Source organism: Theobroma cacao, chromosome 10 (assembly GCF_000208745.1).
Source record: "Theobroma cacao cultivar B97-61/B2 chromosome 10, Criollo_cocoa_genome_V2, whole genome shotgun sequence".
NCBI classification, from domain to species: domain Eukaryota; kingdom Viridiplantae; phylum Streptophyta; class Magnoliopsida; order Malvales; family Malvaceae; genus Theobroma; species Theobroma cacao.
The window spans coordinates 14,455,633-14,467,279 of record NC_030859.1 but is presented as its reverse complement, the minus strand read 5'-3'; the positions used below and the strand labels follow the sequence as shown (position 1 = coordinate 14,467,279).

The 11,647-nt window shown below is 31.8% G+C and overlaps 1 protein-coding gene across 1 annotated transcript; it reads left to right on the top strand.

Annotated features, from left to right (window-relative positions):
- Positions 10,825 to 11,443, top strand: LOC18586826. The gene is made up of 2 exons (XM_007010391.2): positions 10,825 to 10,965; positions 11,060 to 11,443. The coding sequence occupies exons 1-2, from the start codon at positions 10,837 to 10,839 to the stop codon at positions 11,435 to 11,437; spliced, it is 507 nt and encodes a 168-aa protein (XP_007010453.2). The 5' UTR covers positions 10,825 to 10,836; the 3' UTR covers positions 11,438 to 11,443.

Here is an 11,647-nt window from a genome sequence, read left to right as displayed (position 1 = left end):
AAAGGGGTAGGACTTTGTTAGCTACCCAATTAAAGCTAAGCATTGTGCACAATGGCCAATGGCTATTGTCACTGGCTACTAGTCCATAACTCAAGTAAACTCCACTAAAACACTTTGTGTTATGTTCTAGATATCCAAATATCCATTTCCAAAGGAAAAGGTGAATCCATTCACCATCCAAGATAAAAGGGTTGAAAAGAAAATGAAGTCAAAGTGTTCAAAGTAAAGACTAAAGCAAAATCATCAATCTCAAAGACAAATTGACATGATGTTAGGGTCTATGCAAAAACTAATCACTTTTCATTCCAAATTTTCAAATCATTAATCAAACAATTTTCCATAGACAAATATAATTTTTGAGGCATTAAACAATTGAAAGGCTTGTTCCTCATGCTCAAAACTAGATACATAACAACATATTTACATAGTATACACATATTCCATAAAGCAAACTTGAAACCATTGTTCACATCATGAAGTTCATCAAAATACATTTTAATTTGAGGTTATAGAATAGGCGTGCTTAATTATATTAAAATAATTAAAAACACCGTATCTACCCACCTTTTGAATCATTTTTTTTCCTTTTTTCACCTTTTGTTGAAAGCTTGGCTTCTTTAACAAACTCAAATTACTTTAATAGCACCTAAAATTAGGTTTAATCATCAATATTCTCAAAAACCCATAATAATTTTGGAATACTTTGAATACCTATTTCTAACTATATTTAATCTTCACTTATTCCTAATAATTTCTATATATATTTCATCCAAACCTCATACCCAATAAATAAACAACTTTTCTTACCTATTTTTCCTTCTTGGTGAGCTTCCAATGTAAAGATCTAGCCAAGTCTTGAAAACCTAGAAAAATTTCTTGCTTTTAGAAAGAGAAAACAAAAATCATTAAAACCAAGTTTTGGGAGTAAAAATCCTTACCTTTAGCACTTAGAATCCAAGATTTGATGATGGAGTTTGAAGGTCTTGAAGTATGTGAAATTTGAGAAAAAATGGGTGGAAGAACAAAGAGAAATAAAAACAATGAGTGAGTTTTGGGTTTTAGGGCTTTTAAGCTCGTTTAAAGCTGTCTAGGTAGTTTAGGATCGACTATAAAGGGTTCAAGGTTTATCCTTGACCATAATGTTTGTGTTTCATTCATTTTTCCTTCATAGGATCGACTATAGACCCTCTATAGTCAATATTAGACGAAAATGCATGAACTTCCCCTGTTTTACTTCACAGGGTCGACTCTCTATGCACTAGGGTTTACTTTTTAGGTCTAGATTTGCAAAAATTGTTCCTTTTAAGGCCTAATCCAATTTTAAATCCCTTCCACGACCTCCATAACTCTTAGTTGTGAATTCTTAAGGATGAAAGTAAGGTTTTTAAGCCAACAAAAGCATTTCCTAAGCTCACCAAGATAATTGTCCAATTTATCCAAGTATCAAAAACTACAGGTTTCACATGCTACCTCATCATATGTGGGTCTAATCCATCTAGCAATCATGTCTCTATGTAGACTCACTTGTGCCCTTCAATCTGGTTACTAGCTTTTATCTTTGTGATATCATAACATCTTATCAAATTACTATATTTAGATCTAATGTGACTTGGTTTTATAAATATGGCTTTATTGTTACATTAACAATCTTTAAAACCTTTTATTAGTCCGGTGAACTAATTATCTAAATATCCTCCTATTTAAGCTTTCAATAGGATGTATATGACTTTGTTTATATATATGTATATGATTTTGTCACTTCAGGTTGTGCCGCTTGCCCTTTAAATTTTATAATTGCTTTATACACACATTGCATCCTATGCAATTGTATTACTTTTTTGTGTACTTTTTTTCCTTTTGAAGTTTAGGGCATAATTTTTTGCCCTTTGAATTTTATAAATTCTTTGTATATCAAGTGGGACAATCGCTAAGGTCTCTATCTGTCTATCAAAATTTATATTTAGACTACTTTTTTGTCCACCGAAAGACTCCTTCACCTTGATCTTATTACCACCTTCATTCACTACCTCATTATTAGCACTCTCCAATTGGATGTTCAAATCTCCATGCTTGTCCAAACCCTTCTCTTTCTCTTTTTAATCCAAATCTTTAGATAACCTCGAAAAAAATATTCTTTACTAGTATCCTATTTCAATATTCCGTTGCTACCTAAGAGTCCACATTTTTTAGAGTTTTACATCCTTCAACTTTCATCTCCTTTAACATCAAACATTTTTTATTTTTTAAATATGTGAAGCTTCAACACAAAAACATTCTCGACTTATGTCAGCATCATTGGCATGTGATTGAACATTCTTACCCGAATTGGATTTTCCTTCACCCAATACATGTGAGTTCATTTTCAACATTTCCATCATAATGGCATGTATAATAAATGAGCTTTCACCTACCTTGATCATTGTGTACAGTAGGATTGTTTGAGACTTTTGGCATTAACCAGCATCCTACCATGATCAAAACCGACCATAGACAAGGTTTTCACATTGATCTTAAAAAATTCCTCCCACTTGTCACCTATCACCTTGAATAAATTTAAATGGTACAAATGAATTAGAATCTCTTCTAATTTAACCTACCATAAAAAATTCATTTTGTACCTGTTGACAATTGTACGGTACCAGATCATGAAGTCATTTTTGAAAACACTGAAGATAATCTACAAGCAAGACTTTCATAGCATCTTAATCATAAAACATGATAACACCTTGAGACCCCAACTGACCTAACCCTTACCATAATTCCCTTATCTACAAGACCCTTTTCCACCATATTCAAACTTCAACCTTTACATATGTCCCAATTGCACTATTGCTTAACCACTCAAAATTCATTTTTGAAATACAAGCCTTAATGTTGTCTTTTTTATTTTGGATTCCTCCCCCTTTCCATCAATACACTCATTCCACCCTTTAAAGCATCTTTAAAGGTATCTTGTAAGTTGGAAGAACGTGGAAGGTGAACAGTAGAGTGCAATTCAACTTTAATCCTTTTCACCTCAAAGGCCTTTTTCACGAAAGTTTCCTACCCAAGACCACCATACCATTACAATTCTGAATAACCATCCTTTATAAAAGTTGACAAACATTGATATTAAATCAACCTGAATTCATTGATTTTCTGTACATGTATATATACACACAAGGTCATTTTATCCAGAACACAAATTCAAGCTATTATTACAATTTGAATACAAATTCAAATTGTTGTTACAATTTGAATAAAATAAAATCAGTTGGTTTAGTGATTTGAGTTGATTTGGTAATTTGGAAAGAATCTACAAAGGTTGTTATTGACTTGGCGTTAAATTTTGTTGTTGAGTTGAAGTTTGTTGCTAACTTGTTCATGTTCCTTAAATGCCCCCACAAGATGATGGAGCCATTAGTGACACCTATCTTTGATCAAAGAATTAAAAATGTTGATAGAGGTGAAAGCTTAGTTAGACCATCTACTAGTTGATCAATACTTGAAATGTAGGAAACTTTGAGTTGTCCAAATTGAACATTTTAATGAACAAAATTATAGTAAGTGCTAAGAGTTTCATTGTTGAATGAAATACTAGATTGGGTTTCTAACAAGATAAATTACATACATAATGGTTGATGAATCGATCTTTTGAGTTGCCTACCTAATTTGAACCACTGAAAGCTAAAATTTGCATTGAAGAGTGTTTCCTCAAGAATAACCCATGGTAAATAATGCCTTTTAGGTACAATAGAACTTACGTGAGACTAGACCTATGAATTTGACTTGGTTAGTGGATAAACTAGGACAATATATTGATAGCATGAGCAACATTAGGTTTAGTAGCCATATCAAAGTAGTAAAGACCCAATTAACTTCCTTTAAGTAGTAGCATCAGCTACATAGGATCCATATTTTAATTACAACTCAACATTAGTTGCCATAGGTGTTGTGACTTCTTTCGAAGTAGCCATATCAAATGAATGAAGAATATCCCATATATATTTATGTTGAGACAAAAGCATGCCATGAGATGTAGAAATCACTTCAACACCCAAGAGGAAATTGAGTCTGCCAAGATCTGTAAGAGAGAATCTATTAGCGAATCTATTAGCGAGTTTAATGAGAAAAACAAACATAATTGCATAATTGTTCCTTGTGACTAGTAAATCATCAACATAAACCAAGAAAAAAATCAAAATAGAATCTTTGGCATAGATGAATAATGAGGCATCTGAAGTAGAATTTTGAAAACCATAGCTAAGTAGAAATGAAATTAGTTCTTTATACCAAGCCTGAAGAGCTTGTTTGAGGCCATAAATAGCCTTTTCAACTTACAAACATGAGAAGGATTATCCTTGTCAATAAAGCCTACAGGTTGTGCCATGTAAACCTCATTAGTCAATGTGCCTTGAAGAAAGGTATTATTAACATCTAGTTGTTGAATAGGTCAACCATGAGCCAACACAATGCAAAGCACTACTTTGATTGTAGTTGGTTTTATGACAAGATGAAATGTGTTCTTATAGTCAATTCTTGCTCATTGATGGAATCCCTTAGCAACTAACCTGGCTTTATATCTTTCAATGGTGCCATATGATTTTCTTTTGATTTGAAAAATCCATTTGCAACCAACTATATTTTGCTTGGAATTAGATGGAACAAGCTCCCATTATGGTTTCTGACAAGAGCATTGAACTCTTCTATCATAGCATTCCTCCAATTAAGATCAATTACAACTTGACTAACACAAGTAAGTTCATTTGGAAGAGGTAAAGGGTGTTTAGTGGTGTGAAAGCTTTCTTAGGCTTAACAATATTGTTTTGGGATCGAGTGGTCATTGGATGTGTTCTTATCACAACTTAAGGAGGTTGTGCATCAAAAGAGTGAACCATATCTTGACCAGAATTCATTCTAAAATCATTTCCTGGAGAAGAATTTAAGACAATAGAGGTTGGATTAGTAGTATGAATATCAAATTATTGAGTTAAAGAAACATTTATCACATTTTCCAAGTTTGTAAGTATTACGCCATGAAATTCAAGTGGTTGAAATATACTAGGAGAAGGAAATGAGGTACCTTTTGTATAAAAGGACGTGAAATATTATTTTGATTGATTGAAGAAGGAAAATTTGATTCTTGAAATTGAACATGCTGGGAAATATGTTTTTTTTTTTAGTTTCCATATCATAGAACTTGTAGGCACTTTGTGTGGTGGAATAACCCAAAAAGACACATTGTTTGGATTTGGTAAGAGTTTATGTTATTATATGGTTTAATCCAAGGGTAACAAAGGCAACCAAAAACTCTAAGCTTGGTATAATTTGGTTGAATATTAAACAGACTTTCAAAAGGAGATTTGTTTTGTAAAATTGGTGTGGAAAGTCTATTTATTAAATAAATAGAAGTTTGAAATGCATGAGTCCAAAAAGACAATGGCATTGAAGCTTGATGTAATAATGTTAGGCTAGTTTTAGCAATGTGCATATGTATTTTCTCTGTAGCTCCATTATGCTTTGGTGTGTGAGGTGGAGTGGTGAGATGAGAAATGCCATGAGCTCCAAGGTAAAAGGTTAATTTTTATACTTTTTAACATTGTCAGAATATTTGGTGATGATTGAAGTGCCAAAATTTTTTTCTATAAGTGATTTAAATGAAAGAAACAAGACATAAACATCTGATTTTTGTTTAAGAGGGAAAAACCAAATATATTTAGTGTAATGATCAACATAGATAACATAGAGTGAAAACCATCTATGGATGTAATAAGAGATGGCCCTTAAACATCAATATAAATAAGCTATAGAGGTTTGGAACTAGAAAGAGTAGAATTATAAAATGGTAATTTGTGACCTTTATTACTTGCACATGAATCAGAATGTGACAATTTATTTGAAGCATTAAAAGATAAACCAAATGATTTTAACATAAAGTGGAGAGTTTGAGAGGATGGGTATCCAAGTCAATTATGCTAAACAACAAGTGAGATTTTGAAAGTGATCAAGGCTGTTTCATTGCTTAGAAAGGTGGCAAGTGTCTTAGAAACTCAGACAGATCATCTTTACTTAAGCCTTTCATTATAGGTGCCCCCACGCTTAAATCCTTCACCAAAAAATGAAAAGGAAAATGTTCAATTGAAATAGAATTAGTTTTGCAAAATTGAGAGATTGAAATGATGTTTCTTTTCATGCTAAGCACATGCAAAACATTAGATAATTGAAGAGGTGTATTGGTGTTTGGAATAACAGTTGAACTTATATGTTTAACATTCAAACCTGTACCATCACCAACTGTGATTTCATCTGGACCACCATGCTTAAAGAATAATGAAAGATTTTTCAAGTTGGAGGTGACATGATTAAAGGCTCCCGAGGCAACTACCGAATTCTTGTTGTTATGTGATTGAAAGGAATGCACAATTTATTTTTTGAATGGCGTACAAGTTTTATTAGAAAGAAGCAGAACAATACATCACCAAAGCCTTCAACAAAAATAAAAGAAGCACTGTTCACAAACTCAAAGATGAAAAAAAGAGGGAGTAGTAGACAACAATGACCTGAAGGCAACAGAGAGCAAGGAAAAGAAAGCAAAAAGTAGAAAAAACCAAAAACAAAACACCATAAATGTAGTAGCACCAAGGTTGAAGAAAGACATCAACCAGAATCAATGGTAAGACAGACTAACTCATTACTAGAGGGACTAAAAACCTAAATGAGATAAGTAGTTTTACTTACACCATCTTTCACAACGTGGTCTACTAGTTTGTTACCTTCACGGGGAACATGGACCACGGACCAATTGATAATTCTCTTCTTGAGATAGTAAATCAAGTTTAAAATGGCATTGTGCACCAAAGAGTAGAGTTTAGTTGGTTACACCACTTGATAACGTTCATCGGATCAAACTCAATAATAAGAGAATGAGAAATTACCTGAGAAGAAGCAGGAAATAGGACAAAGGCTTCCTTAATTAGCAATAGGTTCTTTAGCAACTGTTTTGTTAGAACTACAAGTCTTGGCCAAATGTCTTGGTTTTTCATAGGGTTGGCGAAGTAATTTCGAGTAATTAGAAGCATGAGTAGGAACAAACTTTTTCTTGTTGAAGTTGGTACAATTATTTGGAAAGGAAAAACTGTTTATGAAGTTATGTCATTTGTTTGGATAATTACCTTTGTATTTCTGGGTGAATGCAACATAATTTGCTACAATAGTAGAAACCGAACAGGACTCTTCTTATTTGATAGTTGCCTTACAGTTTGTAAGCTTGTCATGGAGTTCTTCAAATGAAATAACAAACTCCCTAGCTCGTATGGTAATAGATAATTCCTTGAATTCTAGTCCAAGCCCATTCAAAATGAATATGATCAAATGTTCTTTAGTTACTAGAGCTTAAGCCATGGCTAGTTCATTAGTTTTGGTCTTCATAAATTGTAGATAATCTGCAATGGTCTTGCATTCTTGCGTAGAAAGTGTTAACTTTTTCTTTAAAGACATTACTTTGGTACTAGTCTTACTGGAAAATGGTTTGGTGAGTTTTTCTCATGCTTCTTGGGAATTTTTGCTGTTGCAATGAGAGGGTGAATTGATTCTGAGATAGAAGCAACAATCGCATGAAGGATAAATTGATCTTGACGGTACCAAAAAATATATTCTAGATTATGGGTTTGTGTTTCTCAAGTAAAAATTATTACTAGAGGACAAGTTATTTTGCCAGTGAGATAGCCAAGGAGATCATGGCCTGTAAGAAGTGATTTAAATTGGATTTGCCATGAGGGAAAATTAACTGATGTTAATTTTAATGGTAGTTGAGCTGTTGCATTAATAGAGATAGGAGTAGGAGTTGTAGTTTGATTATTGGTTAAAGTGGTTAGGGAAGAATTTGTGGCAGCCATGGAGAAAAAAAAAGGATCAAAGCTAGCTAAGCAGAACTCTTTGATATCATATAAAAGTTGACAAACATTGATATTAAATTAGCCTTACTTCATTGATTTATGGTAAGTGTGTACACACACACACACTTACAAGTTATCCATAATGCAAATTTAAACTATTGTTACAATTTCAATAAAAATTCAAACTATTGCTACAATTTGAATAAAATAGACTCAACTAGTTTAATGACTTGAGTTGATTTGGTAATCTGGAGAGAATCTACAAAGGTTGCTATTGACTTGGAGTTAACTTCTGTAGCTAACTTGGTCATGTTCCTTACATTTTCATGTCCCTCTTCTCCCTGTACCGTACAAACTTATAATTAATTAGTCTTTGGTGAGAACTTCGAGGGATGAACACATCCACCTTCATACCAAATTGATTTAAGACTTCTTTGATATTCGCCCATGAAATACCTAACTTAGGTTATCCACAAAAAACAAAAAAAAGACCTTCCCACTAAACCAACTTTGACTGACCACGTATCCTTGTGCCTTATAACCCTTGCCACCCGTTACTTGTAGCCATTGCATCTCCTCCATGCCTACATGCAAAACTTGTTAGTTTCTTTTTCTCTCTCTCTCTCACAAGTAGAAGAAAGAAGATAAATTGATTATTTAAATAATTTTTGTAAAAATCAATTCAATAATTGTGATAATAAATAAGAAATTGAATTAGTAATAGATATTCCAAATTAAAAAATAAATAAATAAAGTAAAAAAAAGTGAAAGAGAAATCAATGCAAAAAAAAAAAAGAAAGAGAGGAAAAGGCATTAATTTAAATTTATAATAGAATGCACTAAAAATTTAAATGCTCATAAATTTAATATCTTGCTATCATTATGTAAATCCCCATACAAAGTTGATATGATAGGGTTCTTTTTTATTTTTGGTCTTTTACTATAAGATTAATTTAATAGATATTTTACTATTATTGAATTGAAGTTCAAATACTCAGATGAAGTTATTATTAAGTTATAATATTTAATATTTTTTCATTGACTTGAAAACACATAATAAATATATTTGTAAAATTGAGTTATCTTTTAATCATATTATTGATTAATTAAGCAAAATTAATTTCTTAATTTCAAAGATTAGAATGTGAAATTTAATTTTATTTTTTGTTAAAATTTATTGAAATTTGCTACAACATATTAATTATACTCCAACTTTCATTTTATTAAACATATTGCATAGTTAGCTAACTCCACTAGTCAAATGGGTAACATCTCCAGAAAATGCAATCAAAATGTGCCACATCTCCGAAAATATGCCATGCCATTTTTCCTTTTTCTTTTTAAATTTTCTATATTTTAAATATGAAAAAAATCCTAAAAAATAAAAAAAAATAAAAAGAATTTCAAAAAATAAAAGAAGAGAGGGAAAAAGAGGAAAGGAGAGATAGAGAGAGACAGGAGGGGTTGAGGAAGTTTTAAAAAGGGGAAAATCTCCCCAGCTTATGTTTTGATTTTTTCTTCTTTTACATTTTAATTTCAAAAATAAAAGGTTTTAAAAAATCGACTAGGCATATTTTGGCATGTGTTGCTATTTTATTGGGCATTTTTGGATACATTACCATTTGATTAACGATGATACGGTCGTGTGCAAATTGATGTACGCAAGTAAAGTTTGAATATATAATTATGAATTTTAAAATTTTAGATCTCAAATCAAGAATATGAGTGTAACTCAAAAGAATACTAAATGCATAATTAACCCAATTTATAATATAAATCAATTTATTTCTCAAATGTATTGACATAACAGATAAATTTTATTTTATAAATATCAACGTACATAAAATATCACTATAAAAAATTAAGAAAAAAATTAGTAAAATTTTCGCTTCTTTCACTTGTAGCATCGCGCCAGCCCTTATTGTAAATATTAAGTAACGTGTTATTAACTTCAATTTAACATGGGGCCCATTTTTTAAAAGAAAGAGTCAAAAAGTTATGAATGTAAGAGGTTTAACACTTATTAGTATTTATTGTTAGGTACGTTATATGTGAGCATTTATATTTATGTAATAATTGTATATAAATACTAATGTTTGGAAACTATAAAATTGGAAGAATTAAAAATTGAAAATTTATATTATATATATAATTGACTTTTAAATTACTTTAATGTAGAAAACTTCTATTAACAGTTCCATAAATTTGTTTATACAATGAATGAGTGAAGATGATTTGTGTTCTCATGATTTGTCCTCTTAAGGAAGGCTGATCTGATACCCTGCCTTGGAAGTTTTTCCTTAATCTCTCTGCCATTATTTTTGCCCACCTGTTGTCTTTGGCCTGTCATCCTTGGAGCCAGCTTCTTTTCCCCATCAATTAATGCACTTTAAACTGCCCTGAAAGAGGTTCAAAACTTGTGGCAATTAGGATTTTAATGCAAATGCAAACCCATTGATTGTTGGATTTTTGTCATGGTGTGACAGTGGAGAAAATAAGATGTCCCTTCATCCTTTACAAATGGGAATTTGCTGTCCTTTGTTTGTTTTCATAATTACAACGGTTACTAACATTTTTCCCCTTTGGCATTACCCAACTTGGATTTCAAATTTAATACAAAGTTGAGCCTTCAATCCACACTTGGCTTGCAACTAATAAAGTTCTGGCTCTTTTCTCCCATGGTTTTAAACTCCCAAAATTCTAGTTAACTTCAATTTTCCTTTCATATGAGAATTATTTATTTACTTCTTTCCTCCTGTACTTTAACTTGAAAAGTTTCATTTCTTTTTGCCCCCTATATGACCAGTGTCTACCAACTCATAGTTCTCAAAAACCATCTCCTCTCACATTGAACATACACTGCCCATTTTGTTATGAACTAAATATAAAACCCAACAAAGTTCACAGAACCCTTCATTCTTTTTCATTCCAAACAATGGCCTCACAACAAAATCAACAAGGGATGAGTTCTAGTTTAGATGCAAGTGCTGACTTCACCCCCAAGAATTGCTTAAACATAGATGAATTCCTAGGAGAGTTTAACAAATCCTACCATCTCAATTCATCATCGATTGAATTAGATGACAATGAGGTAATGTTTATTTTTTCTTTGCACAAGTATGTCACTTTTGCCAGTATTAAGTTTTTACTCATCTACATGCTGATTCTTTGTTTATCTTTCGTAGAAATGTCATAAAGGAGAAGCTAGAAAGAGAAGCTTTATGGAAATGGAGAATGGTGAAGAGGAACAAAGAGGAAGCCTAGACTTGAATCTGAGTCTAACACCGCTAGGTTTGCTGCAGCAAAAGGATTTATGTGGAAACCAATCAGAGATATCATCGACATCGTCATGCATGCCTGTAAACCTAGACTCATCGTCAAGTGAAGAAGTTGAGTTTAGCAACAAAACAATTGAGGATCCATCACTGATTCTGATGGGTTGTTCTCATTGTTTGATTTACGTGATGGTATCTGAAATAAATCCCAAATGCCCAAAGTGCAACTCCTCTATTCTGATTGATATATTTCGCCACAGATTGGGTAAGAAATCAAGGAAGACTTAGTTAATCTTTTTGCTCTCCTCTCCAACTATATATTTCCCTTTTCTATATATCTGATGTTCAATAAAAATTAAATCTTTCTTCGTTTCCATATGACTTGTAACATTTTGTTACTTTCATCATACCTTTTTTTTTCTTTTTGAAAAAATGGTATTTTCTATGTAAGAATTAATAAGTGAGACTATATTTTTATTGTTATATTGATGATTAATT